The 19,027-nt window shown below is 45.8% G+C and overlaps 1 protein-coding gene across 2 annotated transcripts in view; it reads right to left on the bottom strand.

Annotated features, from left to right (window-relative positions):
• IKBKE (inhibitor of nuclear factor kappa B kinase subunit epsilon) overlaps positions 1-8,770 on the bottom strand; it is an 85,840-nt gene extending 77,070 nt beyond the window's left edge. Inside the window, exon 1 of one of the 2 annotated variants that reach the window (XM_077295159.1) lies at positions 8,647-8,770. Coding sequence is in view for 1 of the 2 variants with exons in the window: in XM_077295160.1 (XP_077151275.1) it covers positions 8,647-8,682 (36 nt within the window). In the remaining variant the exon portion in view is untranslated. The remainder of the gene's footprint in view (positions 1-8,646) is intronic. The other variant, XM_077295160.1, reaches the window with a different exon arrangement.
• Positions 8,771-19,027: the final 10,257 nt, after the last annotated feature.

Genomic DNA, 19,027 nt, shown 5'->3' with positions numbered 1-19,027 from the left:
GATCTGGTACCCTGGACTGTGGCTGCCTGAAGTCTTCAGTAAACCAGGTAAAGAGACTGCAAACCTGTGTCCTCATTCTTTACTGCGCCACCCACCATCTTCCATCTACACACCGGGAGCCCTGGGGATACACTTCACCTGTGGGAAGTTATACCATCTAGCTGCCATAACATCACCCCAGAGGATCCCTTAAAGCAGCGTTGGTCCCCACTGACCGAATACCACAGGTGGCATCACGGACATAAACTTTATTCAAATTCCCCTTTTACATGGGCGCCACCGTGACATCCCCCTGTGAACAACGGACCCGGTACCGGGTACCCCGCGGCCCTGGCAGGCGACTCGTGTTCACTCACATATAACAAAGGAATGCACCTGGGAGTGGAGGTAGGAGAATAAACCAAAATAGAGAAGGATAGGGAATTACCACACATACAAGCCAAGCAACAGTCACTGATAACTCCTCCAACTCTCCTTCTCATATGAACTCCTCTTCCTCGGTTAGCCATGCAGCAAATTCTAGCTCTGACAAGAATTTGTAACAGAGCCCAGATTATAAAGGGGAAAGGAGTGCCTAACCAAGCTCAGCTGTGAGCACAGGGATTTCCAACATGGCCGATTAACCCCTGTTCTGCCAGAAGGAATAAATACATTTAAAATGGAGAAGTGCTTCTTCTCAGTGCTGGAGTAGCAGCAATCAGATGCTGCTGTCTTTTGGCTCCACACTATCACCGTAACCCCGTGACAGTACCCCCTCTTTTACGAGGGACCTCCGGAACCTCAGGACCAGGCCTATTGGGGTGTGCCACGTGAAAAACCCAGACCAGTCTGACCGCATGAACATCAGATACTGGTACCCACATCCTCTCCTCAGTACCGTACCCCCTCCAATGTACCAGAAACTGAAGTGACCTATGAGCAAGATAAGAATCCAAGATCTTCGCAATCTGAAACTCTAAGTTTCCATCGACAATGACAGGAGATGTTGGTAGAGGCGATGGTACTGAGGAAGCAATGTATTTTTTGAGGAGAGATAGATGGAATACATTATGGATGCTAAAGGTAAGCGGTAAAGCTAGGCAAAATGCTACGGGATTGACAATGGCTACAATCTTATAAGGACCAATAAACCTGGGACCCAGTTTCCAAGACGGGACCTTCATCTTAATGTTCCTAGAGGACAGCCACACCAAGTCACCAACACACAGGTCCAAACCCAAAAAATGTCTCCGATCAGCCATACTCTAATATTTGGATCCCATCTTCCTCAAATTATTCATAACCCCCTGCCATATTGTAGTAATAGAAGATGAAAAACGTTCTTCTTCCAATAATCCAGAAGCGTGATTATTAGTGTTGAGCATTCCGATACTGCAAATATCGGGTATTGGCCGATATTCGCTGTATCGGAATTCCGATACCGAGTTCCGATATTTTTGGGATATCGGAAATCAGAATCGGGATCCATATTCATGTAAAAAATAAAGAATAAATATAAAAAATATGGATATACTCACCCACCGACGGCCCCTGGCTCTCAGTGGTGCAACCGGCAGCCTCCGTTCCTAAGAATGCAGTGAGTGTAGGACCTGCGATGACGTCGCGGTCTTGTGATTGGTCGCGTGACCGCTCATGTGACCGCTCACGTGACCGCGACGTCATCGTAGGTCCTTCACTCTCTGCATTCTTAGGAACGGAGGCAGATGCTTGCAGCGGTGACAGCCAGGGTTCGTCGGAGGGGTGAGTATATCCATATTTTTTATTCTTTATTTTTTACATGAATATGGATCCCAGGGCCTGAAGGACCCTGGGAACCATCCAGGATCACTCCCTATTACGTTCCGATATTTGTGTCCCATTGACTTGTATTGGTATCGGGATCGGCGATATCCGATATTTTTTGGATATCGGCCGATCCAATCCGATACCGATGCTTTCAAATATCGGAAGGTATCGCTCAACACTAGTGATTACTAGTAAATGAACTAAACTGAGGATGGAACCCATATGCCCAAAAAACGGGGTCGATTCCTGACAAAGATTACTTACAGCGAATTCTGCTAATGGTAAATAGATAAACCGATCATCTTGATTTTCAGATACAAAACACCTGAGGTACGTCTCTAGAGTCTGGTTAACCCGTTCAGTCTGCCCATTAGACTGCGGGTGAAAAGTGTTAAGAAAATGACAAGTGGGTCTACAGATGGGTAAAAACTCCCATCCAAAACTTGGGAGACAAACTGCACCCCCCGATCAGAAACAATATCGGTCGGGATCCCATGCAATATAATTATTTCCCTGACGAAAATTTGCACCAAGGATTTGGCGCTCGGTAAATCTGGTAAAGTGATAAAATGAGACATTTTACTGAATTTATCTACCACCACCAGTATTATAGTATTCCCTTCCGACACTGGAAGAGCCATGATAAAATCGACCGACAAGTGAGTCCAAGGTCTATTGGGAATCTCTAACGGTTTGAGAACCCTTGACAGGCGAATATAAGAGGTCTTAGAACGTGCACTGCAAGCGGCTACACACTCCCCGACATCCTGATGAGCACCTGGCCACCAAAAACGCCAAGTAAGCAGATCAGCAGTGGGTTTATTACCAAGGTGTCTGGCCAAGACTGAATCGTGATGTTCGTTAAGACAGAGATTAATAGGAACAGACAGTTTTCCAAGTGGACAGGCAGCATGGGCGTCCCTCTGAGTGTCAACAACCTCTCTTTACAGATCGAAGCATATAGACGCCATATCCACTCCTTTTTGAAGAAAAGGTACCGGTTCACATTTATCTTCCCCAGGAAAGCAATAGGATAAGGTATCTGCCTTCATGATTTTGTTCCCCGGCCTAAATGTGACAAAAAAGTTAAGCATGGTAAAGAACAATGCCCATCTTTCCTGTCGAGGTGTTAGATGTTTTGCCGATTGCAGATATACCAGATTCTGATGATCCCTAATTGCCATAACTGGGTGAACCACTCTCTTCAAAAAAATGACACCATTCTTCAAAAGCCCATTTGATTGCTAAGAGTTCCCTGATACTAATGTCATAATGTTTCTCAGCAGGTGATTTTTTTTAGAAAAATAAGCACGTTTGCCATTTACCAGGAGACGCACCCTGTGACAATACAGCCCCCACTCCCACCTCAGAGGCATCAACCTCAATGATAAAAGGCTGACAGACGTCAGGCTGTATACGAATCGGCGAAGAAGAAAAACACCTCTTCAACGTATCAAATACCTCCCTGGTAGGACTGGACCACTTGGTGAAGTCAGTCCCCTTCTTGGTTATATCCGTAAGAGGTTTGGCTACTATCGAAAAGTTCTTTATGAATTTATGGTAGTAGATGGCAAAACCTAAAAACCTTTGTAATGCCTTCAAATCCTCAAGAGGATCCTAATCCAATACAGCCCAGACTTTCGCCGGATCCATGCAAAAACTGGTGGAAGACAACACATATCCTAGGAAAGGGATCTCCTCAACCGAAAATATACACTTCTCGGGTTTGACATATAATTTATTGTCTCGGAGTATTCGTAAGACCTGCCTGACATATACCTGGTGTGACTCAAGTTCAGGTGAATAAATGCATGTCATCCAGATAAATAACCACAAATCTGCCTACCAGGTGACTAAAGATGTCATTTGAAAGTATTGAGTTCACGGAAATCCAGGCAAGGGCGTATCTCCCCATCCCCCCGCAGCAATGGGGGATGAGGATGGTCTGATATGACTTTTAGCCAGGCTTTCTGTGATGTAGTCCTTCACAGCCTGTCTCTCTGGACCAGAGATATTGTAGAGTCTGCTCTTGGGCAGCTTGACACCAGGAATGAGATTAATGGTGCAATCATAAGGACGATGGGGGAGGGAGTTCTTGGCTCCACTGCTCCGAGAACACATCCCCAAAATCTGACAGGTAACTAGGCACAGATTGGGTATCAACCCTAGCAAACCAGGTACCTAAGCAGTTTCAATAATCACTCCATTTTACTACTTCCTGAGTCTGCCAATCTACTACAGGATTGTGCAGATCAAGCCAAGGAAGTCCCAGTACCACAGATGATGGCAGACCCTCTAGCACATAACAATCTACCACCTCAGTGTGCATGGCCCCCACCTGAAGCTGTAAGTCTCGGATGATGAGTAAAATGCCCCTGCTTCAAGGGGACGGAGTCGACGATGATTATGGGTATGGGTCTGGACAAAGTATGTGGGATGAGGCCTCGGACCTGGACGAACCTAGCGTCAATCAAATTAAACCCTGCCCCACTGTCCAGAAATGCAGACACCTCTACCTTAAAGGGAACCTGTCACCACGTTTTTGGAAGATGGGATAAAAATAGCGTTAAATAGGGGCAGAGGTGGGCGTTACATTAGTGTGTTTGTTATGCGTTTATTACCCACCTAAGTTGCCGAAATACCTTTGCAAAGTCTCCGTTTTCGCCTGTCAATCAGGCTGGTCTGGTCAAAAGGGCGTCTTGTCTTCCCCCAGATTTTGCGTAGTTTTCCGTTGGTGGCGTAGTGGTGTGCGCATGCCCAAGGTCCCGAATCCTCTGCCAGGGGATTTAAAAGAGCGCGCTGTTCGTTATTTCATTGGTGATCGGTGGGCGCAGCCATCTTCCTTTGGCCGCGCGTGCGCAGAAGCGGCGCTCTGCTGGCCGCGGCTTCAGGAAAATGGCCGCGGGATGCCGCGCGTGCGCAGATTGATATCGTGGCGGCCATTTTCCTGAAGCCGCGGCCAGCAGAGCGCCGCTTCTGCGCACGCGCGGCCAAAGGAAGATGGCCGCGCCCACCGATCACCAATGAAATAACGAACAGCGCGCTCTTTTAAATCCCCTGGCAGAGGATTCGGGACCTTGGGCATGCGCACACCACTACGCCACCAACGGAAAACTACGCAAAATCTGGGGGAAGACAAGATGCCCTTTTGACCAGACCAGCCTGATTGACAGGCGAAAACGGAGACTTTGCAAAGGTATTTCGGCAACTTAGGTGGGTAATAAACGCATAACAAACACACTAATGTAACGCCCACCTCTGCCCCTATTTAACGCTATTTTTATCCCATCTTCCAAAAACGTGGTGACAGGTTCCCTTTAAACCCACTCAGGTGGCCTACAGCTGGTAGGAAAAATTGTGTCCTACCCACAGACATGATGAGGACCCACGGGTTGCTAACCTCCCTGCAACCCGGGCCACGTACTTTTCCTGGCAGTTGTTTACTATGTGATCAGGAGGGACACATCACTATGAAATGGCCCTTTTTACCACAATTGAAACACACTCGCTCCTTACGCCGGCCAAAAGGTAGTTTACCAGGAATGAGGTGCCGCACACAACTGCATGGGTTCCTCAGTAGGCTCAATGCTAACCTCCCTTGACCCCCGGACCTCCTGCCCAGAGATGACTCCCTATGTCTCCGGCGAAGACGGCGATCAAACAGGATCGCCAGAGACATGGCTGCCTCAAGGGAGTCAGGAGTCTCATACAGAGCTAAGGCATCCTTCACAATTGCTGTAAGCCCCTTACAGGACTGACCACAGAGAGCGGGGTCATTCCACTTGGTATCCGTGGCCCACCTCCGGAACTCAGAGCAATATTCCTCTGTTGGTTGATCTCCTTGCTGAAGTTGGCACAGTGTGGACTCCGCTAAGGAGACGCAATCGGGGTCATCATATATAAGGCCCAGTGCCAGAAGAAAATCCCTCCACCATCTGAAGCGACTAAGAGTCAGATGGGAGAGAAAATGCCCACACTTGGGGGGTCCATGAAAAAGCGAGATTACTATCCCCACACGTTGCTCGTCTGTTCCTGAAGAAACTGGACGAAACCTGAAGTACAGTTTACAGGCCTCCCAGAACACAGCAAACATGTCACGTCCCCAGAGAACCTGTCAGGCAAAGCGATCTTGGGCTCCATTATGGTTTGCTGCGGATATGAGAGTCCCACACCAGATGTATCAAGGTACTGCAAAACCACCATGTGTAAGTCTAACACCTCCAGACTGAGCTGCAGCAGTTGCCCTGTCAGAGCAATATGTAGAATTGAGAGTCCTCAGTGGTTGATACCTTTTAATGGCAAACTGAAAAGATGGTAATAAATTGCAAGCTTTCGAGACTACTCAGGTCTCTTCATCAGGCATAGACTAAAAGAAATTCTGAAGAATCACATATTTATGCACAACACAGCACAGAAAAATGCCATAGACAAGACAGGTGATGTGAAGCAGAATTAACATTATGTGAGTGATATGTCCATAAATATTGGAAGAGTTCATAGATAAGGAATGTTTTATTGTCCTCTGATTGGGGTCTGGTTCTGTTAGGATGACCCCACATGGTCAGAGGAGCAAATTCCTTAGTTAATGTAAAAAGACATAAATCCTTGCGACACATTCATTCCTGCACTGAGATTGTCAAAGGTCAGCAGCAGCACCACTGGCTAACACAGTACCAAGATATATATCTTTCCTGTCAGAGCACCAATTGGATCCATAATAGATCAGAAAAAAATGGTTACAGTTATAGCTAATGTCAGTACACAGCTGTTGGGTGACCCGGGACCAGGGGCTCCTTCCCTGTCCCTAACACTAGGGGATGCCCTAAGTCGCCTTACTCCCCAGGATACTTCTGAAAGTGAAGATGCCAGGGCCTCCACCCTTGCCTTATCTCCCGAGTTAGCCCTCAGTCTGTTCTCTTCTCTCACCCAGGGAAGAGGGGCGCTACTGTGCATTGTAGTACACCAACCCAACAAACAAGGCAACACAGACAAGGGTTAACAGAAAACTCCAGGCATACAAAATATTCTCTCACATATAACAGAGGAATGCCCCGGGGAGTGGAGGTAGGGGAATAAACCAAAATAGATAAGGATAGGGAATTACCACACATGCAAGTCAAGCAACAGTCACTGATAACTCCTCCAGCTCTCCTTCTTCTTCTTCTTATTATTATTATTATTCATTTTTATAGCGCCATTTATTCCATGGCGCTTTACATGTGAAATACGGGGCAAATATAGACAAATACATTAAACTTGAGCAAAAAACAAGGCACACGGGTACATAAGGAGGGAGGACCCTGCCCGCGAGGGCTCACAATCTGCAGGGGATGGGTGATGATACACTAGGAGAGGGCAGAGCTGGTTGTGCGGCGGTTGTGCGGCGGTTATATGAACTCCTCTCCCTCTGTTAGCCATGCAGCAAATGCTAGCTCTGATGAGGATTAGTAACAGAGCCCAGATTATACAGGGGAAAGGAATGGCTAACCGAGTTCAGCTGTGAGCACAGGGATTTACAACATGGCCGACTAACCTCTGTTGTGCCAGGAGGAATAAACACATTTAAAATGAAGAAGTGCGCCTTCTCAGTGCCGGAGTAGGAGCACAGAGCCAACGAACCCACTTATTTGCACCTGATTGGAAGCCAATATCAGACATCATGAGTGGCATTAATGTGTGCAGCAAAATGTTAGAAATGTTCTACCAGTCTGTAGTGGCAAGTGCCATCTTTTTCGCAGTCATATGCTGGGGTAGTAGTGTGCGGGCCTCTGATGCTAATAAGCTGAATAAGATTATCAAGAAGGCAAGTTCTGCTGTTGGCTGCAATCTGGACTCTTTTGAGGAGGTAGTGGAGAGAAGAACTCTGAAAAAGTGTATGGCAATCATGAACAATAATGCACATCCACTATATGAGCTATTCATGCGACAGAAGAGCACCTTCAGTAACCGGCTAATACTCCTGAGGTGTAAGAAGGAAAAATATAGGAAATCGTTTGGAAATCATCAAGTGAATGTCTACTTTATTTCTCTACATTTCAGTTCACTCGTTGTGTATGTCCTATTCTAATGTATAATGTTCTTCTGTCAACTCCACTGTCATGTCAATTAAGTAATTCATTTTATGATTTTTATGATTTAAGTTGTGCTGCTGTGATACACTTTATTGATCCCGTGGGAAATTATGGTATCGTATCGTATCGTATCAGAGGCTCAGCCCTCAGTATTCCATGAGCGGGATCTACTGTAGTCGGATATTAGGGTTAACTGCATGCACACTGGGCTTCTTACTCTATTAAAGGAGATAAACTTTTAAGAAGAATAAATTAATATGTTAGAGCATCTAATTGCCCTCTCACCAGCTGATGTAGATAGATACTATGTGACTTGGAGGGATTGGATAGATTTCCAAAACTCTGAAACCTACCATCTAGCCCCCAACTAAGATTAACGGGATGTCATCACAACAATGCTCATAATCACACACTATTGATTGGTGGTCTGCCGTGGTCCGCTCCCGCTCTATCTTTCATACGGAAAAATACATGCTTGATCGGGATATTGATGGAAAACTTTCCCTATACCCCCAATGTCCTGTAGTTATGCATAGATTTATAGTTACATTTTACCCCCTGTACTATTTGTATTGCATTTTCTTGTACTTTCTAAACACAAAAATAAAAAACTTGAATTTGAAAAAGAAATTAATATGTGAATTCAATGAAAATAAAACAATAATGATAAAAATCATCCAAAATGTAACTACAATGAACATAGTAACAACTCATCTCCACCTTCTGTGTGCAGACATGTAGAGGGACACCGGATCCTACAGAGGGCACAAGGAGAACGGACAGTACTCACCTTTATGGTGGACTGAGAATAAAGCAGTACGCACATATAAGCAAGGAGAAGACATCTGTCCTATGACTTCTCAGTTTCCCCGTGTCCCTTACTCTCACACTTGGTCACATCCACACTAATACACTCACTTCCCTTGTTTCTCTTTTGTTTCATCAACAGAGACAACCCTCTTAAAGGGACAGAGCACTCACACTAGAGAAGTTACATTCCAATGAATCACTTTTTTTCAGGCTTTACAGAACACCGGTATTGTTCATTGCTTCCTTTTACTAGTTTTCAGCTCTCTATATGATGCCTGACTTTCCAGCTTGTATAGGTGTAGGAAATATCTGGCTCAGGCACATTTTCTTTCTTTTACAAATACTAGAAACCCTAATGGAAAGTACAATGTGAGTATTAAGTATTGTGAACAATACTTAAATCTCTACTGTTCCTCATATTGGTCACATTGATTTATATATACTGTTGTTCCAATCATTGATAATTTACACATGGGATTAAGGGGGCAATCAGACAGCCGTGTAAATTACACCAAGATCGGAATGCAATGAACCGATTGGCTGACGGCTTTCCCAACTCGAGCATAGAAATAAATGGAGTTGTCATACTCTGGTCGGGAGAGCCGCCAACCAGTCCGTGCACTGTATTCCGATATTGGTCCAATTTGGAAGGCCGTCTGACTGCCTGAAGAGCGGGCTACCTGACCTGCAAAAACAGGCTGTTAAACAACCACCGATAAGCAGTCAAGACACTTAGAAGTCATTTACTGAAACAGGTCGGAAGGCATAAACGGATGCTTCATTTTTGGGAAGGAACCAGGTTTGTAGCTACAAGGATTGCAGAGGTAGCAGTCATACCCAGGCCATTTACACTTAGTTGGGTGGTGGTGGGGGAGAACTGATGCAGATTTTAAAGTATGAACGCCATCTGGAGAAAAGAGAGCACGGAGGAAAGAACTGAGAATACAGGAAACTATAAGGAAGTAACAAAAGATACAATGAACAGATGCAAGATGGTAGACGGTACTACAAATGCTATTAGATATGAGTGTACCCCTATTTAGATTTTGCAAGATTTCTAGTATTGGCCTGGTTTTTAAGCACCGTCATCGGCCTTGTTTTCAGAAGAAATTTCCTTCTGTGTGTTAACCAGCTTATTAAAGGGAACCTGTCACCACGTTTTTGGAAGATGGGATAAAAATAGCGTTAAATAGGGGCAGAGGTGGGCGTTACATTAGTGTGTTTGTTATGCGTTTATTACCCACCTAAGTTGCCGAAATACCTTTGCAAAGTCTCCGTTTTCGCCTGTCAATCAGGCTGGTCTGGTCAAAAGGGCGTTGTCTTCCCCCAGATTTTGCGTAGTTTTCCGTTGGTGGCGTAGTGGTGTGCGCATGCCCAAGGTCCCGAATCCTCTGCCAGGGGATTTAAAAGAGCGCGCTGTTCGTTATTTCCTTGGTGATCGGTGGGCGCGGCCATCTTCCTTTGGCCGCGCGTGCGCAGAAGCGGCGCTCTGCTGGCCGCGGCTTCAGGAAAATGGCCGCCGCGATATCCATCTGCGCATGCGCGGCATCCCGCAGCCATTATCCTGAAGCCGCGGCCAGCAGAGCGCCGCTTCTGCGCACGCGCGGCCAAAGGATGATGGCCGCGCCCACCGATCACCAATGAAATCACGAACAGCACGCTTTTTTAAATCCCCTGGCAGAGGATTCGGGACCTTGGGCATGCGCACACCACTACGCCACCAACGGAAAACTACGCAAAATCTGGGGGAAGACAAGACGCCCTTTTGACCAGACCAGCCTGATTGACAGGCGAAAACGGAGACTTTGCAAAGGTATTTCGGCAACTTAGGTGGGTAATAAACGCATAACAAACACACTAATGTAATGCCCACCTCTGCCCCTATTTAACGCTATTTTTATCCCATCTTCCAAAAACGTGGTGACAGGTTCCCTTTAACATTACCCTATCAACCTTGCACCAAAATCATTACAATTTGCCCTTAAATAATAGCGGAATAAACACCTAAAAATGCAATATTCAGGGCTGAACAAATTATTCCAGGAATCAGTAAGAAATATTCAGTCTGAAAAGTATACAGTAGAGTTGAGCGACTTTTACTTTTTTAGGATCGAGTCGGGTTTCGTGAAACCCGACTTTTTTCAAAAGTCGGATCATGTAAAATCGGCCGATTATTGCGAAAAGTCGGGGATCCGACTGAAACACGAAACCCAATGCAAGTCAATGGGGATCTCTCTCTCTCTCTCTCCTCGGACAGTGTAAATCGCTACATCCAAAACGGTAAGATGACGGTTATACCCCCACCCCCTGTGACGCCGCAGAAAGCAAGACGAGACCTATGTCATCACGCTGCCCACACTCCTTCATTGGCTGAAAAATGGCGGTTAAAGCGTCATATGAAACGCGACTTTGGCGCGAAGATCGCCGACCGCATGGCCGATACCACACTGGGATCGGCTCGGGTTTCGCGAAACCCGACTTTGCCAAAAGTCGGCGACTTATGAAATTGACCGATCCGTTTCGCTCAACCCTAGTATACAGTAATAACTCATGACATTAAAACCATTGGCAGCAATCATTGATGTGCATGGTGACTGAAGACTGGTTCGGTCCTATCAAAAAAAATTGTGTAGTATCAATTATGGAAAAGACTATGGAAGAAAAGTATTAGATGGTGGTTGCTGGGTATAGGACTGCGTAGCTGCATACCAGGCAGAGTGCTCATGATGACCCCTGTCCACTACTATCAAGTGCCTACATTGGGCGAGTGAGCATCAGTTCTGGTCCATGGTGGCTCCAGGACGCATTATTGGAAGAATGCAGTGTGACGTTCTGGACAATGCTCTGCCAGTAAGCAATGGGGCCTGGAATTGTGTGGATGTTACACTTATCATCTACATATACATTACTCTCAGGCCAAGTATACCATGATACTGCAATGTTCTTCCCTAATGTCAGTGGCCTCTTCTAGCAGGATAATGGGAACATGACAAAGTTTAAGGTGGTGACGTGGCCTCCAAAATCTCCTAGATCTCAATCTGATTGTGCATCTGTGTGCTGGAAAAATAAGTCAGATCCCTACAGGCCGCGGTTACCCCAACAGTCTAGAAATTCCAGGATAGACCCTGAAAATAGGGCATGGAAAAAAAATAGCTGCGTCCGTGATTTCTTTTTAAGCTGGGGGAAGTAGTGTAGATTATTTTGATTGTAATTTTCATCATTTTACCGTTCCCTGTCATTGCTGCTAATGTGTCCATATCAGAATTTTAAGAGGCACAACCCATACTGGGACACTAGGAGACTTGGCAATGAACCTGGGAACAGTGAGTAAAAACTCCATCCAGGGTGTAAGATTATCTGAAAAATGGAAACCACTATACAAAATCTGCTTCCGTCGTTTGGTGCCAGATACCACAGGACACCTTCAGATGTGATGTCCGTGCTTTGACAGGCTAGATTATATTGGCGGCGAGGCACACACCTTTCCGATGCCGGACGGCTACTTCTTGAAGACGATCTTTACATGTTCCCATTACAATTATGTCCCCTTTACGCTAAAGAAAGAGAATCACCAGCTGTGGTTTATAGTATGAGAAATAATGAACTTTATTATAAATATTGCTATAATTTACAGAAGGGGCTATATTATGCCATAGATGCATGCAAATCATGCATGGATTTAATAAAGAAACGTTCATATAAGCAATATTTTAAGATAATATTCTGGGCTGTCTTCTGCTGAACGCCGACACAGCTGGCTCCTTTTTACACTTAAGACTCAATTCTTTCTATATTGTACTTAATTTGTTTCCTAAATAAGTAGTCTTTTTACTTGGGAGGGATGAGGGTCAGACTTTTCAAGAGCTACTGATCTGCAGAGGAACTCATTTCTAAGCTCTTTAGGATCTGATGTCCAATGTTATCTGACACTTGTCCATAATGATGGAGTCCAGTGTTGTGATAACGGGGCTGTAGCCAGAAATGGATGCAAAAGCTTTAGTGAATCAGGTCACAAATACTGTATGAATCTGACTTGTCGAAGCAGGAAATCCCAACTGTTAATAAGTATCAAGGAAGAGTTGAGTCCTTCTGCAGAACTTCCTCATATTGCACCAACAGCACTGAACAGGAAGGTGGAAACATTGAATCTACTATTGCTTTAAACCCGCAGAACCTGTGAATAGTAACGTGGGAAATTCCCGACCTAACAGTTCTGTCCCACAGCTGTCATGTGACACGAGCAGTGAAACTGTAGAATAGGTTCAGCTGTAGTAAAGCAGTTAAGAAGCTAGCAAAGTGCCCCAAAATAAGTACAACTCGTCCTCCAAAAAACAAGACCTCATCCGGCTATATTGACGGAAAAATAAAAAGTTATGGCCCTTGGAAGAAGGGGAGTTAAAAACGAAAAAAAACCCAGAAATTTGCAAAGTCGTGAAGGGGATAAGCTCTGCAATATATGAGCTCAGCTAAGCAAACCATTTTACCGTGTCCAATATCAAACAGCAGAATTGTGAATGCTGCTCTGAACTATAATGCATGCAGTGAACCAGGACTAGTAAAAGACGTAGCAAAAAGTTTTTGTAAAGTTTGGCACTCATACTGTAAATCTTTAAAAACACTGTCAAATGTAAAGAAAACTTGCAAAAGCAGCAGCCAATCAAATCACGTGAAAAACTTATAAAAAAAAAAAGATTCAAAATAATGAACATCTGCATTTCCATGTTAATATGACTTGCTGTTCATATGTTCAGGCTTTTGAGAGTCTTTTAAATGCTTAAAGTTCCTAAAAACATCTGCCAGTTAAAAAAAGTGACATGTCCTTTCTTCTGGTGTTTTTTTTTTTTTTTTATCAGTTATTAATAGGGGCACAACGACTGCGGACACAGAGGTCGCAACAGGGCTCCTGCGGGTGGGGGTTCGCTGACGCCAGCACAACTTGTCCTTGGACGAACATTCAGCTGAAGCGTATTGCGGTTCAGAAACCCACCGAGTCTGTGCATGGCAATGCATGCTGCTGACCAATCAGAGGTCAAACGTCGGTGTGCACATCACTGGGGGCACATGACAGTGACGCAGAGGCGTAGCTAGGGTTTTGGCTGGGGGGGGGGGGGGTGAAGCTTCTGAGTGGGCCCCTAACCAGGTAACCTTGATTACAACTCGGTGGCGCGCCCTAATAGTGGAGGAGAACCTCAGCAGATGACCGCGCTGTTACTGAAAATAATCTCTATATAAAGACCAATATTGATATTACCGCCATATGGTCAGTGGTAAATACCAGCCCTACAGAACATATAAGAGATCGCAGCACAGTTACAGATAATGACTTACCGCTGACGTTCTTTCTGATGGAATCGTTCACTTCTCCCGTCTTTTCCATCTGGCCCAGACCGACATGACGACTTCTTCCAGCTACAACTCGTCTGCAGAGAATACAACAAAGACACATTTCACATCTCATATTCCAGCCCCATCACCATCTATTCCCAACCTGCACAAACTCCTCATCCTGCTGATACCCCAATACTGAGCGGCTGATGCCGTATGTGACCCTATTACTCCACTAGATACCCCAATACTGAGCCGCTGCTGCTGTATGTCCCTATTAATTCACCTGATACCCCAATACTGAGCCGCTGCTGCCGTATGTGTCCCTTTACTGCCCCTGATACCCCAATACTGAGCCGCTGCTGCCGTATGTGTCCCTATTACTGCCCCTGATATCCCAATACTGAGCTGCTGCTGCCGTATGTGTCCCTATTACTGCACCTGATACCCCAATAATGAGCCTCTGCTGCCGTACGTGTCCCTATTACTCCACCTGATACCCCAATACTGAGCCGCTGCTGCCGTACGTGTCCCTATTACTCCACCTGATACCCCAATACTGAGCCGCTGCTGCCGTATGTGTCCCTATTACTGCACCTGATACCCCAATACTGAGCCGCTGCTGCCGTACGTGTCCCTATTACTCCACTAGATACCCCAATACTGAGCCGCTGCTGCCGTACGTGTCCCTATTACTGCCCCTGATACCCCAATACTGAGCCGCTGCTGCCGTACGTGTCCCTATTACTCCACCTGATACCCCAATACTAAGCCTCTGCTGCCGTACGTGTCCCTATTAATTCACCTGATACCCCAATACTGAGCTGCTGCTGCCGTATGTGTACCTATTACTGCACCTGATACCCCAATACTGAGCCGCTGCTGCCGTATGTGTCCCTATTACTGCACCTGATACCCCAATACTGAGCCGCTGCTGCCGTACGTGTCCCTATTACTCCACCTGACACCCCAATACTGAGCCGCTGCTGCCGTACGTGTCCCTATTACTCCACCTGATACCCCAATAATGAGCCTCTGCTGCCGTACGTGTCCCTATTACTCCACCTGATACCCCAATACTGAGCCGCTGCTGCCGTACGTGTCCCTATTACTCCACCTGATACCCCAATACTGAGCCGCTGCTGCCGTATGTGTCCCTATTACTGCACCTGATACCCCAATACTGAGCCGCTGCTGCCGTACGTGTCCCTATTACTCCACTAGATACCCCAATACTGAGCCGCTGCTGCCGTATGTGTCCCTATTACTGCCCCTGATACCCCAATACTGAGCCGCTGCTGCCGTACGTGTCCCTATTACTCCACCTGATACCCCAATACTAAGCCTCTGCTGCCGTACGTGTCCCTATTAATTCACCTGATACCCCAATACTGAGCTGCTGCTGCCGTATGTGTCCCTATTACTGCACCTGATACCCCAATACTGAGCCGCTGCTGCCGTATGTGTCCCTATTACTGCACCTGATACCCCAATACTGAGCCGCTGCTGCCGTACGTGTCCCTATTACTCCACTAGATACCCCAATACTGAGCCGCTGCTGCCGTATGTGTCCCTATTACTGCCCCTGATACCCCAATACTGAGCCGCTGCTCCGTATGTGTCCCTATTACTGTACCTGATACCCCAAATAGAGCCGCTGCTGCCGTACGTGTCCCTATTACTGCACCTGATACCCCAATACTGAGCCGCTGCTGCCGTACGTGTCCCTATTACTCCACCTGACACCCCAATACTGAGCCGCTGCTGCCGTACGTGTCCCTATTACTCCACCTGATACCCCAATACTGAGCCTCTGCTGCCGTACGTGTCCCTATTACTCCACCTGATACCCCAATACTGAGCCGCTGCTGCCGTATGTGTCCTTATTACTGCACCTGATACCCCAATACTGAGCCGCTGCTCCGTATGTGTCCCTATTACTGTACCTGATACCCCAAATAGAGCCGCTGCTGCCGTACGTGTCCCTATTACTCCACCTGATACCCCAATACTGAGCCTCTGCTGCCGTACGTGTCCCTATTACTCCACCTGATACCCCAATACTGAGCCACTGCTGCCGTACGTGTCCCTATTACTCCACCTGATACCCCAATACTGAGCCGCTGCTGCCGTACGTGTCCCTATTACTCCACCTGATACCCCAATACTGAGCCGCTGCTGCCGTATGTGTCCTTATTACTGCACCTGATATCCCAATACTGAGCCGCTGCTGCCGTACGTGTCCCTATTACTGCACCTGATACCCCAATACTGAGCCGCTGCTGCCGTACGTGTCCCTATTACTCCACCTGATACACCAATAATGAGCTGCTGCTGCCGTATGTGTCCCTATTACTGCACCTGACACCCCAATACTGAGCCGCTGCTGCCGTACGTGTCCCTATTACTCCACCTGATACCCCAATACTGAGCCTCTGCTGCCGTACGTGTCCCTATTACTCCACCTGATACCCCAATACTGAGCTGCTGCTGCCGTACGTGTCCCTATTACTCCACCTGATACCCCAATACTGAGCCGCTGCTGCCGTACGTGTCCCTATTACTCCACCTGATACACCAATAATGAGCCTCTGCTGCTGTATGTGTCCCTATTACTGCACCTGATACCCCAATACTGAGCCTCTGCTACCATATGTGTCCCTATTACTGCCCCTGATACCCCAATACTGAGCCGCTGCTGCCGTACGTGTCCCTATTACTGCACCTGATACCCCAATACTGAGCCTCTGCTGCCGTATGTGTCCCTATTACTGCACCTGATACCCCAATACTGAGCCTCTGCCGTATGTGACCCTATTACTGCACCTGATACCCCAATACTGAGCCGCTGCTGCCGTACATGTCCCTATTACTCCACCTGATACCCCAATACTGAGCCGCTGCTGCCATATGTTTTAAATGTGTTTGAAGTGAGTGCCAGGTGGGGAATCAATATTACATTATGGTGGCCATTATTCAAGAAAGGGCCCAGGATGGGGGACATTACAGGATGGTGGCCATTATATTATGGGGGACATTATAGCTAAACGGGGTCCATTATTAAAGGTTGTAGGCCAGGATGAGGGACATAATACGATATGATACACTTTATTGATCCCGGGGAAATTATGATATTACAGCAGCAATACAAAGAGCAGTACATAAAATATTAGGACACAAATCTTGCACAAATATACCAACATTACATAGCAAATAAATGTGATACAAATACAAATAAAAGGACCCAGGACGAGGTCATTATTATAACATGAGCCCAGAACAAGGGACATTTTTTTATAGGATGGGTGACATAACAGGAAGGGGGACATTATTACAGTATGGGGAACATTACTAGAGAATGGGGCATTACAACATAGGTGCCAGAATGAGAAACAGTTTTATTACAGGATAGGTGCCAGGATGGGGGACATTATTATTGAATGGGGATCATTATTACAGAATATAGGCAATGACATGACATTATTACAGGAGCCCATAGATCTGCCCAAAGTGGTGGTGGGAGCCCGGTCCAATACCAAGGTGATAGCACCCACATTAAAATTGAAAATAAAGTTCAAGATTTTTAGGAGGTGTCAGTGTTATGTCAAGTGTCTTGTCGGAATGCCAGTTTACACTGTAGCCACAAGGTGGTACTAGAGTTCTGGTTTGCCCTTCTGTATTCTTAGAGACTCATTGAGGACGTGCCCTTTGCAAGAGAAATTTACTTTCATGGTTGCTCTTATCCAGATACACAACAAAAAATGTGCCAGTTTTTTTTTTGTTTGTTTTTTAACAAATACTCTTAACATTACAGATTGAAGATTCTGTTGACATTTAGCACAATGGTGGGCCCAGTTTCTCAATATTGCAGAAATTGAAACAAGCAGGAAAGAGTCCCTGTAACTACATCCACAAGTGATCCGACTTTTAGATCGCACCTTTCCCTGTAGCCCACCCTGTGGAGTGGCTACTGTGGGCCCTGTGTTGTATGTTTAAAGAGTACACATGAAAATAAGAAACTTTGCATTATATCTTATCAGAGAAATCTGTTTCTTCCTACTCCGTGATTAAACTTTCACTTTAAAATCTATTCAGTGAAGACAGATTTTCACATTACAGATAGGAGACGTCAGTTGGTGCCTTTAAAATTCTATGTATAGGGGGAGGGAAGTTCTTTTGAAATAACAATCACAGTTTTAGGGCTCACACTCCTCAACATTAAAAAAATAAGTTCAGTGTTGTTCCTGAAAAGTAGGACAAGTGTCATGCAAGTACAATGCGATTTTTCTCATCTAGAATCCATGATATGTCATTTCAACATATTAGTAACTAATAAAAAAAAATCTTAGATATAGATGTGATTGAAATAAATAATCAGAGCAGTGCAGCTTACTGTTCATGAATTTAGCTCATAATTAAATACGTAAAAGAAAAATATGGCGTAGGGCCCCCTTAATTGTTACTAACCAGCTGAATCAAAGGCGACGGCTGGGGGCAGATGTTTATAGCCTGGGAAGGGGGTAATAAACATGGAAACCTCCCTGGCTATTAATATCTCCCAGCTGTCTACTTTACTGGTTACTCAAATGGGGTAACCCCCCAAAAAATTATGTGGGGTCCCCCTATAATTAATAACCAGCAAAGGCTAGGCAGACAGCTGCAGCTGATATTAATAGACTTGGAAGGGGGCGTGGATATTGGCCTTCTCCCAGACTAAGAACGAGCCCTCAGTCACCCCAGAAATGGCGCATCCATAAGATGCGCCAGTTCTGTCGCTTAGCCTCACTCTTCCCACTTGCCCTAATGCGGTGGCAAGTGGGATGATAGTGTTGGGGTTGATGTCAGCTGTTTTATGGCTGCTGACATCAAGTCCAAGGGTTAGTAATGGAGAGGTGTCTATGAGACACTTCCATTACTAACCCTATAGTCATATTGTAAAAAATACACAAACCAGAATAAAGTCCTTTAATTGATAGAAAGACAGACTCCTTTTCTTGAAATAAACACTTCCAACTCTCTTTTACCCATTTATTATA

This window comes from Ranitomeya variabilis, chromosome 3, assembly GCF_051348905.1.
Source record: "Ranitomeya variabilis isolate aRanVar5 chromosome 3, aRanVar5.hap1, whole genome shotgun sequence".
Classification (NCBI taxonomy): domain Eukaryota; kingdom Metazoa; phylum Chordata; class Amphibia; order Anura; family Dendrobatidae; genus Ranitomeya; species Ranitomeya variabilis.
This window is presented reverse-complemented; position numbering and strand designations above follow the sequence as displayed.